Genomic DNA, 18755 nt, shown 5'->3' on the forward strand with positions numbered 1-18755 from the left:
ACATTAAATAATTGTAAATGGAGCACAAGCATTTATATAGTTGTTTCAATTAAATGAAACGTTCATTAATTTTAATACTATAAAACCTATAATAATCTTCTAACTTAAATTCTTCATTACCTTATCTTATAATATCAAGTATCACGTAAATTAATACAAAGATATTTAAAGTATGGTATAATCAAACAGTTGATTAGTAAATTACAGCGTAGCTTCATAAACCTATTTAACGTCTTAAAAAAAAAATAAGAAACCCAAATTTTATTCTTTTGAAATCCCCGAAATACAGATTTGAATTTCTAATAAGAAATAGGATAGTTAGGTATTCTGTTTCAAACTGAACGTATTTAAAATGTTATGATAATGATACAAACAGTTGTAATAAACATGTTTCCCGCGTTTGTCTTGATGTTTGCTTTGTCTTAACAAGTGTATTGTCTGTCGTTCTTGTAAACATGAATGTTGACTTCTTAATGGTCTACATATTTGCAGCACGATATCTCGTTTCTGCAACTTCCATCAATCCTAGATATTATTGATGTTTATACGTCTATACGTTTGACTAGCACGATGCCATTTGCAAAATATGCATACCGTGCTTGTAAGTACTGTGTGTTAAACGCGGCAATGCGTTTCTCTCGTCTCACCGAATGTTTCATTTATTTCGCATTTAATATACTACACATTCGTTTGTCGGCATTATCTACACATACTCAGCTCCGGTCCAGTCGATCTAACATTCACGGGATAACGAGCGGTTCTTTTTTCTTTCTTTTTGTTCATCGAGCCTCGATCGTTAACGCTTTCTTAGCGTCGCAATAAAATTCCCGAAAGCTCTTAACCCTCAAACGCCGAACCGCAGACGGCAATGACTCGGTCATTTCCAAACCATATAATATGTATAGAATTTTAATTTTGCACGAAATTTCACTGCCGCATACGGAGGGAAATTATACATCATAAAATTTCGGCAATTTTAAAATTATAGAGATTACATATTGTACTGAAATTATATATGGAACCGTAAAATTATGCTGGTTATATCATATAACAAAAATTATGTACTCTCTGCTTTGAGAAATATTATAATCTATTACACTAGAAATGTATCCCTTTGTTTCATTCAGTGCTCGAATTCCAAAAGGCCGAATCATAGCCCAAAGAGGGTTAAATTAATTATTCAGAATACAGATTACCCGCTTTTTATTCGTCATCGCAGCTTCCCTTTTTCTCCGTTTCTTTTCTTTTTTTTCTTTTCCAATATCAAACGACCGGGCGCGTACCTCTTTTCTCAAGATGTTATTAGTTTCCGATAAAAATCGCCGATCGACGTTGATCATATACGCGGCATTGAACGTGTTCTTAACAGAAGCTGCAGTTAATCGACGTGAGAAAAGTATTCGTGGAACGCGATACGAGAAGAGGGTCGTTGTTTACGAATCGTTGATGACCGAGAGGTGAGAAGTTTACGGGAAATGTTGAAACTTCTCATTTGGAACTTACCGATGAAGTTTCGGTCGGTTCTAAAAGTTTCTTCGAACGTGTAACGATCGACTGTGGACTCTCGAAGCAATCACTGCCGGCTCGCTTCCACCATGCCGAATATGTCGGTTATTTTACATGTTTCTGATGGTGTTCTTGGTCGTGCAGGTCGTGTTGGATGCCCACACTTCATGGCACCGGAAGTGGTCCAGCGCAGACAGTACGGAAAGCCTGGTGACGTCTGGTCAGCCGGAGTACTACTTCATGTCCTATTAACTGGTACACTTCCATTCGTCGGCTCTCGAGATAGACTGCGAGAAGCAATTTGCAGAGGACGAGTACAGGTAGAAATTGACCAGACATTACATTTTCTCTGTTTTTACAAAGCGCGCAAGAAAGATAATCATGTTTTGATGTGCATTTAGCTCTGACGAGCACGCTTCCATGTCTGTCATAAGTATAATAAATGCGTAAGGTATTCGTAAAACTTGCAGATGGGATCGCCATTATGGGACAATATCAGCGAGTCAGCCAAGGATCTCATACAAAGAATGCTCACAACGGATGTAAATCACAGGATTACCATACAGGAAGTGCTGAACCACAAATGGCTCAGAGTAAGTCGTCTTTCATTCAATCTGTTTTAACGTCATTTCCATATTTAACGTCATGTTCAAAATGTTTTTTTTTTTTCATGTTTTAAAGGAAATCAGAGTTTTCGAGCGTTTAGAAGTCTAATCGATACATATGGAGTAAACTCTAGGGAGCTTAAAGCTTCCATCGCGAAAATCTGAAAGAACTTTCGAAAGATAATCGTGTCATCTTTGCGAGATAGATATTTAGAATTCAGGTATTAAAGTACTTAGATATAGTTAGTACTAAATTAATGAAGTTCGAAGTGGTGAAATCGTGAAATTTTTAAGAGGAGAGGCATCTTGGGATTTTGAAGCAGTACATACGTTTAGTAGAGATGGGTTCGAATACTTGTATAGTGTAATTTTACACTAGTTCAAATTTGATTGAGAAAACTTACGTGTACTATTAAAAATGGTAGAAAACGATATTTTTAGATCATATAGCTTTGGGATTCTTTATCTGCACTTTGGGAAATGTAAGTGGAACTTTAATATAATCGAACCTAGGCCAAGTGGTTTGGAATCGAGAACCTTCTATTCTCTGTGTAAATCTTTGAAACGATAGCTTTTTGTTTGCAATACGAAATTCGATTGAAGTCGGAGTATACGCTGTGTAATATTTATACCTAGTAACGTAGTTTCTTGCCTTGTAAAGTTTGAATATAATTTTCGCGACTCTATATTTCATGCAAATATCAAAATAAAATCTACAAGGGTCCATTCTGAAGTTCGATACTAACTTAGTCAATATAGAAAATGAAAAATTCTCTTTTAAAGTAAATTTAATAGAAATCGACTCTTACGAAATGAGATTTTTGCATCAAAATCGATTTGAATTCGTGAGTGCGTATTGAAGCTGATTCTATCCTTAGTGTTGAGCCATTTGTGTTAACAACTTCTATTTAATAGATGCTGCGAGCGCATCTGGTTCTTTTTATATCGTATCAGGTTTTCGATAAACGGCCTCATTTTCTGTTATTATATCCGGTGAATGTACGTGCGCATGTCCATGGCATATGGTGTAATAAAGTAAGAATATACTTATATGATACGACAGTTAGCCAGTGACCTAAGGTAGCGAAGCTTGGAGTCACCCCATATATCGATGCAATACACGTGCAACTGGGCTATCGATCGCTATAGCAGGGGCAAAGTTCCACCGGTTAATGAAAATAACTGTAGCGGTGTATATTTTTCCCTGTACTAGTTACAGTTTTTTGAACGTGACTGCACATTCGCTGAAGTCCTAAGAACTTCATAGAAACGCGCGTTAATGATCGTCCTTTTTTCGTTAAGAAGAAATTGCCCGACACAGGAGTTTTTTCAAAGCGAACATTTTTCTACTCGAACGTGTAGATTGTTTCCTACAGTGTATAAAAATACATGTGCATATATTTGTTTACTTCTACTGATTTATTTTATTTTAAATAATGAATATTTATTTTTGTTAAATATATACTCGCTAAATAAAAAGGATATTGATATTTCTGTGATTGATAAATATGGGAAATTTGATTCGTTCTTGGCCGATGAAATTAATGAGAAGTAATTAATACGAGGCATTCGTTCGATGCTCTAATTTCACTAAGAACTTTCTCAAGTGATTTATCATACATATCATGGCGTAGCATTAATATTAAGTTCATTATTCATTATGACAATATTGAAGTTGCATAATCTCTAAACAAACTATATTTGTAGGATCGTGATAAGGGCGTGGCTCGAATACATTTAGGCGAAACTATAGAAGAGCTTAAGAAATTCAATGCTAGACGAAAATTGAAGGAATCTGTAAAAGTGGCGATCTCGTCGTCGAAATGGCACATCCCGTATTCGGAAATTAACGGCGACAGTTTTTTCGACATAGGCGATGATGAAGTTATAACCACAGGTATAAATATTTTTAATATCTATTTGTAATGTATATATTGGTTAGTTAATTATGAATAAGTAGGAAGGAAACAAATAATTTAACCATTAATCTTTATATAAAACTGAACGAATTAAGGAAGTAAGTGTCATTAAATAAATTCCTTAAAAGTTTTCAATTTTAATTACCATTAAAACATCATAATTTGTTGATGTTTTTACTTGGTTATTGTTATTATCTTTTGCTTGTTTCAACGTTACTTAGAGTTGCAAATAATACGTGATATGATCTAATATTAAATCAGTTGTTTAAGTCAGTTCCAATTCTAATTAAGTGAGTGGTCATTTTCTACTTTAATATCGTTTAAATTGTTGAGATTTATAAATTCGTTTCATCAGTATATTCTTTTTATTACACTTCTGAAATTTTGCGTTAATTAGAATTATAGGAACTAGTACGTATTATCGAGAATGATTCAATGTATCAATTGTGTATTACTTATTACGTACTATCATGTGTATCTTCTAAAGACAAAATTAATTTCTAGGTGCTGTAGCTGAAATTTTAGACTCTCTGGATGATATTGAAGTACTTCAAGAGAGTGGAAGACTGACACGTGCTGAGATACTTAATGCAGTTGACGATTATCGTCTTCGTGCCATTTTAGAGGTAAGAATATGTATATTAAAGATACCGTAAAAATGATTTATATATCAACTTTTCTGATTATATGCATACATATATTTCATATTTCGTAAGATAGTATATGAAATGCAGTTCCCACATTATCTTAAAATGTTCCATATACGTAATTCGTTTCCTCTGTTAAAAAGTATGTTGTACATCAGAAAAGAAATTTAATGAAAATTTTTATTTCTTACTCATAAATAACTCTAATTTATTCACTTACTGAGTGTCGATAATATAACGACTAGAATGATAAAGAATATCATTTGAAGTCAATTATTACGAATTTATACGACTATATACTATGTTCTTTTCCAACGTAATTTTTAATGATATAAATTTTCATTACTGGGTATATCTGAAAATATAAACACACACACACACACACATACTCATATGCACTTCTAGAGTTCCTACTTTACCAATACGCAGAACGGCAGTTTCCGTCATTCGTGGCGCCACCGTTAGTTTCTGTCGGTTTATATTTACGCCAGTTACGCGTCCTCATTTGACGTGGGAAAGAGCGCAAGCGCTCGAAGTCCGTTTATTAAGATGGCTGACGTGCTGGTCTGATAAACAAAATGCTATACAGGATTGAAATGGCGCCGTATTACGTCTTCCATCGCATAGATGTTTACGTGCATCTCTTTTGTGTTATATAAACGATCGCGTGGGATCGAATAGCCCACGTGTTAAAACTGGAAACGAAAGTAAACAAGAATGCGGCTTTGTCAATTAATATACGTCGGCGAGGTCGAATTGGTCGGTGACCTGCTCGAATTTGCCTACCTCTTGGTGAGTAAATCGATTTTGAGCAAAAACGCGGGTAATCGTCCCTCCGTTGGTTTTCTCTTTTTCTTTCGTCGGTAATGTAAACAATATCGTCGCTCCATCCACACACGAACCAATCGCTGTAACGTGATGAGACATCTAAAGGTTTCGTGATGAACTAGAGTATTTTGCCGCGAATACGATTAGTACATGGCTGACAGACGTGATAAGCGGATGTGTAGGAAATAAGCACGTTTTATTGTAAGTTTATTTAAACGTTTGGACGAAATTGATCTTATATTTGTTCAAGTATTATTGTTTCTATTTCCTTTATGTCTATGTTCTCGATTTATTAATGATTATTAACGATTTCAAGTCATATTTATGGGAATTGTATTTCACGATATACAAGACGAAATAACTTGAAACGTATTTATGAGATATGTAACATTCTGTAATATTATACATATATAAGTGGTACTATTGATAATTAGATCATAAGCGTGTAATTGTTATTTGTAGTTGAAGTATTGTTATATCTTTAGTTTGGAAAGTTAAATAGAATGACTAATATGGTTATTGTTCTTTAGCTTTACGATAGAATCTCGACCCGAGTTCCAACGCCATGTCGAGCGCCGCAGACAGATGCAGTTCAGCGTGCGCGAGAAGTCGAGGAACTACTTCGAGAAATAGAGCATTCAGCGATACGAAATATCGATAGGGCGGATCTTCGGGAGCTCCATGAACTTCTCGTCCAGCCGCACATGAGGGTAAGTTTTCGAGAAATTTATTTAAATTTCGATCGATTTGTCGATAATGATTTTGGCGCGAACTGCAATTCAAACAAAGCTTACTGTATGTACGTATAATCTCGTGGCACTATACTAATCAAACAATAAATTGATTCTTGAAATTTTATGTAATTAAATATACATAATAATATATAAATATATATTATATATATTTTATTACATTTTATATATATTATACATATAATATGGAAAAGTAAAGAATATAGAACGAATATAATTTTTGGAGGAGGTATAAATTGTATTTGAGTATAAAATATATAGAGATATAAATTATATTCGTGTTTATGAGGAGGACAAATTAAGATAAATGATACACCCTCTCACACAAAGAAATATTTCATTTTTAAATAACTTAGATTGTATTAGAAACAAAATGCAGCTAAATCAATTTAACATTGTAAATGTTATACATTAGAAAAAAGACTAGACTCTTTATAAAATATATTTCTCAATTAATTGTAATGAATATGAGGTTTACGGCGTGTTTATTGGATATAAACTATATATAGTCAATAATATATATAAATTTATTTGTATATCAATCTAAATAACGATGGGAAGAAACTATTAAATCAGATCTTTCTATTGAAATCTAAATAGTTATTGGAAAAATATTTATTGATAGTTTCTAGAAAGAAGATCTGTTCATATTCTGTTTTTTTTACTTTTTCTGTTAGAATTGCATACAATTATTATGTACTCACTGTTTATCGATACAGAGTTTCAATTCCAATCGCATATCTCACTATTAATTATACGAAATAGGATTTCTGACTAATTCTAGATAAATTTATCTTATTTCAACGCGGACATATGGTTGACACGACTTTGTTCCAGGTGGAAGCATTTTCGAGATTTTAAGGTCCTCTCCGCTTCTTATGCGACGACACGTCCAACGACCTATAATCTATCGTTTACTTAAATTCACTTTGGGTCATTTGCTATCGCTTAATGTTACATTTTATATGTACAATTATTAAATGCCTCCATGTGGAACCAATTCGTTCGTACACTATATTCTTTTCTCGAAACTTGTTACATTTCATATAAAATATCTCTTGTATTATTACAATGAATTAGCTATATATATTTAAAAAGTAAAGTATATAAGATATCATAAGACAACATAAAACGCCCTAAAAACTCCTGCGTCTATCTACTCTATTCACTATCACAAAGACTGTGTAATCTCGGAAAAAGCAAAAATGTATTGAAACTGGGTCGACAAATTGCTAATCGTTACAATACCGTTTCCTTTCTCTCTTGTTTCCCGTTTTTGGTAGAGGCATCAATGCGAAGGGGTCTTGCGGCGTACTCGCAATTACATCGTTCTTCCTTTCCGCCGTGGCAGTCGTCGCTGGTGGTAGTATATTTATCGCGGTGTTTGACATTGCATGCGATACACCGTAAATAGGGCACAGAAATGTAGGTCGATCGTTAAAATTCTCATTTAAAAATCCCGTAGCTGTAGTGAGAGAAACACGTAAAGAGGGGAAAAAGATAGTACGAAAGAGCAGGACAAATATGGAGGAAGAAGAGAAAAAGACAAATAGAGCTGGACTAAAAGAACGATAGGACTGTTACTGTGAAAAGAACGAGTTCTGATAGTCGGCTGGATCTACGTACCATCGTGAGCGACGACTTATTAATTATTCCTTTCACGCTGAATGTTACACACGTTCGTTATACTCTTACTTTTCTGGAAAATTGGGTTGTCCGATTCTGGTTCGATTAGCGTTATGGAAATTTATTACTAGCCCGAAGCGTTTGGGGGTTCGTCATTTGGAAGGCTCAGGAAAAATTTTGCGTGCCATTTTGAGCCTGAGGAAAATTCATTACCCATTTTTGATGATATCGAATAGTATAATTATGTATTCGTTGGCCAATAATTAGAATATCCGTAGATAATAAAATGCTTTTATTTTGTTCGACTGTCGCTTTTTACTGAAAGTGCATATGCCAGGTTTCATAGAATTTCTACATTCCTATATTCATATAATAAAGGAAGCTTTTTTTTTAAAGAAGTGATTAGTATTTATTACTAAGATAGTTAATTCTGTGATAATAGATGTGTACTTCTGACAATTCATAAAAAGGAAGATTAAATGTTCTCTTATAGGTTCCACCATAAGTTGTATAATAATTACTCAAATTCAGTTTGGGTCATTTGCTATCGCTTAAAGTTACATTTTATATGTACAATTATTAAATGCCTCCATGTGGAACCAATTCGTTCGTACACTATATTCTTCTCTCGAAACTTGTTACATTTCATATAAAATATCTCTTGTATTACAATGAATTAGCTATATATATTTAAAAAGTAAAATATATAAGATAATTTATATGCAAGTTAATTTGTAAAATGATCCACCAACTTGTTATATTTTATATTAAATATTGTGTAGACTAACACACCCTGCAAAGATCAAATATTTTTGTAACGAGGAGGTCTTGCTATTCTATTTATATTTAACGAAGTTTAAGTTACTATAAGTTGAAAATTAAGTACAATTAGGTTAATTTTGATAATTTTACATTTCGTTTTGATAATATATAGAAGTCATATTGGACATAAAATTCCACGTATTATGCTGTAAAATAATGAGGGGAGGTCGATTATTTCAGTATATGAAAATGGCATTGTTTGTACAAATATAGCGTTCTTTTCTGAAAGATATATATCTAGTTTAAATATATACATTGTCTTAGCTATCATACATCATCTTAGCTATCATTATTGCTAATGCTAAATAATCCATATTTGTAAATACAGAGTATTTTTGTATATCCATTTGAAACAAATATTAATTATAAATGAATGTAAAATGCCAGACTTTTGTTGGTACCTTCAGTTATAGAATTTATACATATATATTTCGTTTTCAAGAGACCATGTTATTTTAAATGAAATTGATAGTTCAGAAAAGGTTTAGTATGTTCCGAATAATTTTAAGAAGTTGTCGTTTGTAAAAAGTGCATGTCAGAAGATGTGAATAATGGATCCTTTCCAGGACTGTATTAACGCTTCCTGGTAGAGTTTGAAAATATCCAGAGTGAAGTTGCAGTTGCAAAAATGATAAAATATAACTACTGTTCGAGTGTTCAAGAGTTACGATACGAGTTTCAATACGATTTCGTCCGTACGAGTCAGTTAGAGAAGCGAATCCGGCTTGATATACCTGTCGCAGTAAAAAAAAAAGAAAAACAAATCAGCCTCGACTAAAGTTCGCCACTTGTTTGCGTATCAACTTTCAATCTATTGTGCTTTACGTACCTATTGTTTCAAATTTGTTTTTTACATGAATCTTTTATTTTCGAATATATTCACTTTCGTGTTATCTCACATTTTACATTTTAATTTTACACTATTTTAAATAATCAAATAATAATTTTGTTCTATGAAATATCAATATCTATAATAAAAATTAATAGAGATACTGGGACAAATTTTTATTGTAGTTTTTTCGGTGTACTAGGAACAAAAATTTTATGCAGTTTTCATATCACATCTTTTGTATTGTGTCATATATGTATTTATACATTTAAGTATTTTATTATCAACAAATATATGGTAAATAATGATCATAATACGAAGTAAAAAATACTATAATTACAAAATAGGAATAGTATATCTTACTGAGGTATAATGATTATTTTATTAATAGGGAAATTAAGCTAATATCAAATGAGTCATGCAAAGGTATTCTATGTTATGCTTTTATAGTCAATAGTTCTTTTATTCTCTTTTCATATGAAAAATATCCAGTTTCAAATATTGAAAAACACAGAAAGAGGAAAGTATCATGTTTAAAGCTTCATGAATAATATCGAATTTCAAGATATTTCATTCAAGAAATCGAATAGGTAAATATTTGCGCGTGAAATATCTCGTCCATGGATGTCAAAGGTATAACAATGCCAAACATAAGATACGTTATTTTTTTCACATTAATGTTTTTTCTAGTTTTCCTTTACATGTAGATACCAAACGATAAGGAAAATTGTGAAATATCTTGTTCAAAATATACGAACGACATCGAATGTCGAGAAATCTTGTTGGAATAGGTATTTGTACCTTGGATATCTCCTTTGCGAATACCAAGTCTAATGTTGCATCATCGAGTAGGTTCGTCGAAGCGACTTGCCTACAGCTCGTTCTGGAAGCAATACTTCAAAGAAAATGTTTGTCAACAGCCTTCTAACTGTTGCATCAGACGTGTTCTGAATGTCTCATAGTGTTTACAATCGATCAATCGCACTCAAGACTATTCAGAGGAAGAGAGAGAATGGTGGAAAGGAAGGAATTTGGTAAAAAGCTGACTTCTCTTTTGATATTCGTTCGATAGAGAACGAAGTGGTTGACGAATTTAAAGCGAACATTTTGACAAATATATGCGCATGAATATTCGATCGACTTCGAGATCGTGCAGGTCGACAGGTCGACAGAACAGTACTTGCAAATAGAACAGGCAGTTAGTTATTCAGATCTTTTTACTCGAATATCGTCCTGTCGAGCCATCGAAGTGACCACGATCAAAGTTGAATAACGTGCAGTTTATTATCGTAACGAATGTATGTATAATTTATTGACTAGTTAAACATTGATAGACGTGCAGATTAAATAATTGAAATGTTAGAAATGGCTTTTATCTTCTATAAAAGAATTTAATTCTCTTCTTGAAAAAAGCTTTCTCTAAAGAAACTGTTCGTAAGTTGAATGTAATGTTGTAATTGATACGTATAAAATTTGTTTGAAATATATTTTTATTAGTAAGCTAGGAAAATTGTCTACAAATAATTGCGATATTATTTTTGAGGAAAATTTTTTCCCTTTCCACTATTAGAATATTTTGAAATGTAATTCTGTTTTATAATATTTTCGTTCATCTTTTTTATTTTACCATCTTGGTATCTATTTTATGTCCTTATACATATATCGCGATATTCGCTGTTTGACGCGAATGTCGTGTTATTTCAAAGCAATTTGTTGCTTGTGTATTTAGTAGGACAACTGCAACTGCCTATTTCGGGCTTGTGTATACGTACTGCCTATTCAGCTGGTTTATATATAGGTAGAAACTATTCAAGAGGGTTGAGGATTGATCAATTAGCTCGTGTTATACTTTCTCTGGTACATTTTGATCCCTACTATTTTTTAGCATTCAATGGATTAGTTGGCTAACACGCATCGGGATCAACTAGAAACTTCGGGCAAGGTAGAAAAGATCAACCATGTCCAATTTCGTACTATGAAACAAATTCACTCTACTACACATAATCAAATGTTTTTTAAGGGACAGAACGAATTTTTTAATTCAATTTCCGTGACACTTCTCACGCCATTTATATACAACGATGAATTGAATTAGTATCAGTTAGAGAGTTATATATTATTTTCGAAATTGTATATATAGAGATATTAATAAAAAAAGCTAATAAAAGTAGCAAAAGGAATCAAGATTAAAAATGCGCCATAAAAAATATCTATACTTCATAAAATATGAAGTTTACAATAAATGAAAGACAAAGTTGCTCATTCTTTGTTTCACATATTACATTACTATCCAGATCTTTTTATTCCACTTTTACCAAATCTCTGAGTACAAGATGTCTTTTTTGAAACGATGTTTTTTATATTTTGCTAACAGTAATATTTGATCTTATCTATCGTAATGAATTTGATAAGCTCTGGATTATAAAAAAGCTAGTAACAAAACGATATGCTATTCTGGTTTCAACCAGTGAATATTCTATATTATATTATACAAAACATAATATATTTTAGATTATAAGAAAAATCTGATTAATTACAAATAACAAATTAAATTTCTTTCATTCTAACATTCATATTATTATACTGTATTTTGCATTTCTCACTCATTGGTTCCGTGCATCTTATGACATAAATGAGACGCGATTCTTGTAGTAAACTCTCTACACTATTTTATCTTTTCTTTTAATGCGACAAACCTATTACATTCTTAATACGCCCCTAATACCTTCTAAAAGCATTAGAACAATTTCAGTCAGCTCATCTCGTATAGCGCATTTCGCATTTCAGCACTCAAACAACAGTCGCCGTAGCTAAAATTTTTCCAACAATCACTTGAAATATATTATTCTTCTAGCAAACCAATAATATTATCTTCCATTAATTACACAGTCTCGTTACAGCTAAAATCAAGAAGCTTGTTACATTCCTAATACCTTCTTAGCAGCACTAGAACAATGTTAGTCAGCTTATCCTCTTATTACATTCCTAATACAATCCTAGCAACATTGGAATAATGCCGGTCAGCTTATTCTCTTTTTCACACGCCTATCAATGGCCTCTATTATTTCCAAAAAGAGCAAATACCTCGACTCGAACGTGCCAACATAGCCAGCCTCGTCAAGCATCGATACCCGCGCGAAACAGAAGAAACGATTCTTAAAGTTGGGTCACGATTGATTCACGTTCTATCTTTCAGTAGCACCGGGACGATGGTCGAGACTGCTCTAGACCAATCGGCAGTTGCTGGCGTTGGCGGTACTGCGAAAACGTCGGTTCCTCGACGCGGGGGTTGCTGGTCGCGTCGCGCGTTAGACCAGGGAAGCCGAGGGTGAGACGGCTGGCAAGAGCTGAAGGGTATGAGGGTGGGGGATGCTCGTTGGAGAAAGGGGAGTTGATGCCGGCCGAGGGTGGTGGGCGTCAGGCTACGAAAGCTAGTATGTCGCAGAACGTAGATCGCGAGCGACGCGTTCCGCTTCCCCTAATTCACGGTTTCGTCGACAACTGTACTTCCCCTGGGGTCGATCGTGTTGCTGGAACACGTGGAGATGATTACCGTTCGGTGACAGTTCGCGTACGATCGGTCCACAATTTCCCTTCTCATTGGTGAGACGTGCTACGAAACCATCCACCGGCGAAGAGCGCTAATTTCTGGCAACATTTTCTCGCGCTGCCTGTAAACACCCGGCAGTCCACACTGTTCGAGACGACCTCTCGCGAGCGTCACGTATTTCTACCTCTTGCGTTCTTCGATATTGTGTTTTATCATTGTGATCAACACGGCGTGCTTCGCTGATGGAAGTGTGTTGTTACACTGGAGTTTCCTGATTCGGTAAATCCACCAGTAGATCATCCAAAACGGCAGATATCCTACTGACCGCTGACCAAGCGTTTCCTTCTCATCCTCTATTCACGTTTCGCCCGTTCATTCACGAGTAGCCCACTTCGAGCTCGAACGTTTGATTATATGGAGAACGCAATTGGTTCGAGCTCGATAGTAATGGAAATCGCGTTTTGTCGTTCAAATGTTTTTATTTTGATCTAGTTGTTACGAACGTTTTCTTGAACTAAACACTTCGCCAAGAAATAAACATGAACCTCGAGAAAGGAGACAGGGTAAATAAAGCATTTGTTTACGTACTTTCGATCGCGCGACTAAAGTTCGAGACTAGTTCGTTGTTGAACTACTTGGATCGCAGCTGTACGTCTCATGTTTTCTCGTATTTCCCTAGCGATTTGTTACTTTTACGTGGGTGTATCTAATTTCCAGAAGTATCTACAAATACTAACTTCGGTTTTCAAGGGAGGAGCGCTGAGCTCTGGCTCGTTGAATGAAATAGAGCGAAGCTTTCGACGTATCGGTTATTTGGATCGTTCGAATTTACGAAAAAGATGGGTCGCGTTTCCTGCCAGTGTGAAAGAATCTCGTGTAGTGTGTCGCAGGGCGTTGATCTCTCGGGCGGTCACCGCGTGCAAAAAGCCGTCAAATGTCTTTCGTCGTGAATAAGCACACGTTTCTTATGTAAGCTTAACCCGATGGATACAAAGAAGCACGAAAGAGTAATGCGGAGGAGTAATATTCTCGAGTATCGTTTACACAGTACTCTACAGTGACGCAAATATTGGCTGGTCTGGATGAAAACAGAAACGGCTGATTAGGCAGGGGATACATTAATATACGAGCTGATATTTTAGGATCATCGGTAGTTTTCGAAAGACCTTGACTTCCCTAAATTTCTTGATAATTTTCCTATTAAATGTCACCGGCAACTCCTTCGTTTTTTATTCTTTAACGATGCTTATTTACTATCGCCAAGTTCCTCTCAACTCTTCTTCTTTTTTTTCTAATTCAGGAAATTTCTATCCGTTTAAAATGTGAAATATTTAAATATACGACAAATTGATTTATTTATACGTAAAATGGAATTATGTACAAGGATGTATTTATACATTAGCGAATTTGTATTTCGTATGGTAATTTATTCCTTTAGTTGGCATTAAAATATTTTATTCATCGAGACGGCCGAGTTATCAGCTAATTCGAATAGGATTAATTAATTTTGTTATACGAAATAAACCTATCGATATTTCGTTAAATGCGGTACGCTGTGAGCGATAATGATTTTAATTCTCGATCGATCGAAAGCCAATAATTTTGCGGTTTTCCTTGGATAATTTAGCAACGTTCTCCGATCGGTGCGATAGATTCCGCCGGTTACTACCATATTTCACACTGGATCCTATTCCTGTCATAATCGGTTCATCTTACCACCAAGAAGTGGCTCTTTTCTATCATCTGATCTTTGCTCCTAAGGTATACGGGGTGAACCTCGTATCTCAGACAGGTTGTCTGACTCAGCTGTTAAGAACTTGTGGCATCGATGAAAGCCGGTTTCGGAAGCTGAAAAGCTAGATATATCGGACACTTGCCGCAATCGTCTTGTATTTTAAAATGCCATACCAGTGTCTTATCGGATTTTTATCGGCTTTTCTATCGGTGCAATCGATAGTCCTTCAGGGATTTCTTGAAAACTTACAAAGAATATTTCAGGGATTCCTGTGTTTCCCCTTGAATCGTTTCGGTGTAAACGCTTACGCTTTACTCTTACCAATACTACGATGTTTCATCGAACGTATCTCGATGAAATACATACATATTCTTTTTATTGAAGAGCCTCGGAGCAATTTGTTACATTGTCTACTGTGTATGTGCGCGCGCGCGCGTGTGGGTCCTTATATTAGATTAAAAAAATATATTTCGAGCTTTAGTATGGTACTTCATTTCGCTGTAGGCGTCATTTTATTTCACTTTGCGGTTCTTTACATCCCGTGCGGCCCTATTTTTTTCTCAGGGAAACATGAAATTGTTCTTTAAATATAGCGTTTTCTATTGGTCATAATCTAATTAGAAAGTTGCTGCCGAAAGAGTTGTTCTCATTTCCATGCTCGTTAAAACTTTTCCGTGGTACAGCTACGAATACCATCTAACAGTATCTACTGCTATGTATTCGTGATCCATATTGAATTATATTGAATGATAAAATTGATGCCAGATTAGAAGGTAAACAAATGAATAGTTCGTATTAAGCATTTTTCCAATATGAATTGTGTACGTTTGATATATTTAAAATAGATATTTGAAATAGAAGTGGTTCGTCACATGGCAATCAAATTCGCTGAATGAACTAATCGTAATAGCAGAATTATCGTTTAATAGCGTCTACAAATTTAACGTGTATGTTTCGTTCAATGTGAATTTTAAACTGTGTATGCGCTTGATTTTGAGATTGATATTTATTAAAGTTTCACTTATCTTTTCCGATTATGAGTTACTTTGCTTAAGTTGTCTGATTGATTTTATGGAGGTTAAGAAAAATCTATGTACAATGTGTATGTACATTCGAATCTAAATTTGAAGTTAATTAAGTAGCCACGTGGCCGGTAGAAACGAAAGTACATTTTGTTTAAAAATTAATCAGAATTATGGTAAATTTCATTACAGGCAGAGTTACTTATTTGATGAAGTTTGTAATTCGAAAGTTTATCATTCTCTATCCTTTTTTCATTGAATACGCCTATCCCGCGAAAATTTGTCTCGCCCGAGATTACACTTGATTCCGTCTTGAAAATTCCGTGAATACTTTGGTAATAAGGTTTTACATAGTTCCGTCCCAGAAATTCCGTACATAGTCTAGGTAGTTTTAAAAGCGCAAGTGTAGTTTATACATACCTGTTTCGATACACATATTCCATTGTATAGTACTACCACAGCGGTGCTGTAAAACAAAGTGTCTGTGTAAAGAGAGATATTCGAGAAGCAGTAAAATTCATGTAGCTGCTGTAGCTTCCGTAAAAAATAGGTGTTTTAAAATCACAAACAATGAGTTTATAACGTCATCATTTTTTTCGTGTTTCATGCAATTTCATAATCTTCTTTAGTCTACTTTGTCTTTTTAATAAATGTTTCGATAATGTGAAAAGTTGTTCTTATTTTCAAGTATCAGTACTTTAAGTATCAGTACAGTTTCAAGTATCAAGTAATTGAAACGAAAATTCTCTTTCAACAAGAATGTGTTCAAATCAGGGAAATAAAAGTACAATTTCCCGTGTAAAATAATTAATAGAATTATTTTTAATAATTGCTTGAAGTTCTAATGCTTCTATATCGTATTTGAAATTAACTGTTATTATAAATTCTCATTAAAATTATGAATATTTTGTGTATTTTTTTTTTGTGTATTATAAATATTTTGTGTATTATACATATAATAAAAGTTGTCGTACATTTATTGAGGATCTATATATTTATACATTCAGGAATGAGAGAAAAATATCTTTTCAGGGAATTTTGTATTTACGCTAGATTGAACAAAAATTTGAACTCTATTGTAAAAGTCGACATCAAGTTAATTACACATTAATGTTATTGTTCTTTATGTATTATCAATATTTTGCAAACGTATCGACGCATCATTCTATAGAATATACGTGGCTATCGAGTATGCAAATAACGATAAACACATTTAATAACGATACATACCATTGTAAAAGGAAATTAACATGTCCTCACATAGCAGTATGTTAAATTTCGCGCTGATTTTCGACCGTTCCAAGATATTTTCGTGCAAGTTATCGCGTCATAAATCGATTCTTTTATTTATTTGGCACAGCGTCCCCGTAAGTTCGATGTTCAATAAAGTCTAAATTATTGGAGCATCCTCAATTACAATTTTGGTAAAACGCATGTATGTAAAACCTTGGGCCAGTTCCACGTGTGCGTGGTTGAGCTTCCGCGGTTAGCTCAATAAGTTCCACAATAGTGCAACGTACATCTGGCAAGCCTCTGATTTTTTACTTGTTGCGAAATTAATGAGTGGTCGATAGCGATTTGGCACTGTACAGTATAGCTTTCTCGTGGATCTCTCGGCTCGTAATTCAATGGAAACGAATTTTTCGTAATTCGTTAGCGATACGATTTTCGAGGATGGTCGTTTCTACAAAATTCCTTCAGCCGAATAATTATCCGAACAAAAGATCGCGTACCTTTAAAATTCAATACGTGTATCCCATTTTCTCCTTTTAAACCTGATTTTGATTCCTTCGTTACGTTCCTTTTAATGAAGCTAGAATTATGCGAATACGAAATCATTTTTATTATACATTTCTCTGTTCAAACTTAATTTTCTATAACATTAGACAATTTAAAAATTACATATTCCTTAGCTATTTCTGTATTATGTTAAAGATATGTCAATAACAAATTTTTATTAAGTTAATTTTTATTAAAATGTTTATTTATCAAATTAAAATGATAAAATATAATCAATTGCAATCTATCTTCGATTAGATAAATAAAATCCTGGTTATAAAATATCATAAAATAAAAGAAGCTACAAACGTATAAACGTATTTGAACTAAAGGCGTAATATCATCGTCGTGGACGAGACATATCATGTCACAGTATCACGTGTCTTTTCATTAAAACATCGTTCACATATTCCGGTAAAAGACATTTTGCTAACAATCGTCAATGAACTTAAGTTTTTTTTTTCATAAAATATATATAAATCTTACACGAGAAACATTAATCGTTGTACAATACGTAGTGCATACCGAAAGATAAACGCGTTCATTCATAGGATCACGTGAACGCGCATAAATACGAGAAAGTTAAAAAGAACCTCAACAAAAAGTATCTGATGGTACCTACCCTTCTATGACGATAACAACACATATTACTGTAACACAGTGAAACAAAATTACTATCCCATACCACTACATCCAGTCTCCAACTTCTTGTGTCAAAGAGGAGCAATGAACGCCATCGATGAACAAGCATAACCAACCACCTCGTTGCTTGGGAAAAAGCCCACGGCAGTTTACACAACCCCATAGCGTACGTTTACAATCTCTTTCTTCGAATGTTCGCGCGATAAGCACACGTTGATTTCCTTCAGAAGAAACGGAGCAAAAAGCAGAGAAAAAAAGAAAAGGAAAAAGAAAGAAGAAAGAAAGAAAGAAAAGGGATGCAAAGCAGCGAAGTCTGCACAGTCGTAGGAGACCTGCGCGTTAGCGCATTGATTGAATTTTGTACGGGCAGGCTGACGGGGGAGAGGGAAACCATGGAACGACAGAGGGATGGGCTGGCGGAGGGTTGCTAGATTTTTGAGGGTGGGGAAGGATCGAGCGGGGATTCGAAGCGACGGGTCGTCGGGTCGGCGGG

The 18755-nt window shown here is 34.3% G+C and overlaps 1 protein-coding gene across 9 annotated transcripts in view; it reads left to right on the top strand.

Annotated features, from left to right (window-relative positions):
• Positions 1–18755, top strand: part of LOC100749869 (peripheral plasma membrane protein CASK) — a 263940-nt gene that overhangs the window by 49253 nt on the left and 195932 nt on the right. For all 9 annotated transcript variants that reach the window (XM_024364715.2, XM_012394923.2, XM_024364716.1 and 6 more), the window contains 5 exons: positions 1651–1826; positions 1977–2099; positions 3819–4008; positions 4535–4656; positions 6036–6215. In XM_024364715.2, the coding sequence (XP_024220483.1) occupies positions 1651–1826; positions 1977–2099; positions 3819–4008; positions 4535–4656; positions 6036–6215 (791 nt within the window). The remainder of the gene's footprint in view (positions 1–1650; positions 1827–1976; positions 2100–3818; positions 4009–4534; positions 4657–6035; positions 6216–18755) is intronic.

The sequence above is a fragment of the Bombus impatiens genome, unplaced genomic scaffold (genome assembly GCF_000188095.3).
Source record: "Bombus impatiens unplaced genomic scaffold, BIMP_2.2 scf_0102, whole genome shotgun sequence".
NCBI classification, from domain to species: Eukaryota; Metazoa; Arthropoda; class Insecta; order Hymenoptera; family Apidae; genus Bombus; species Bombus impatiens.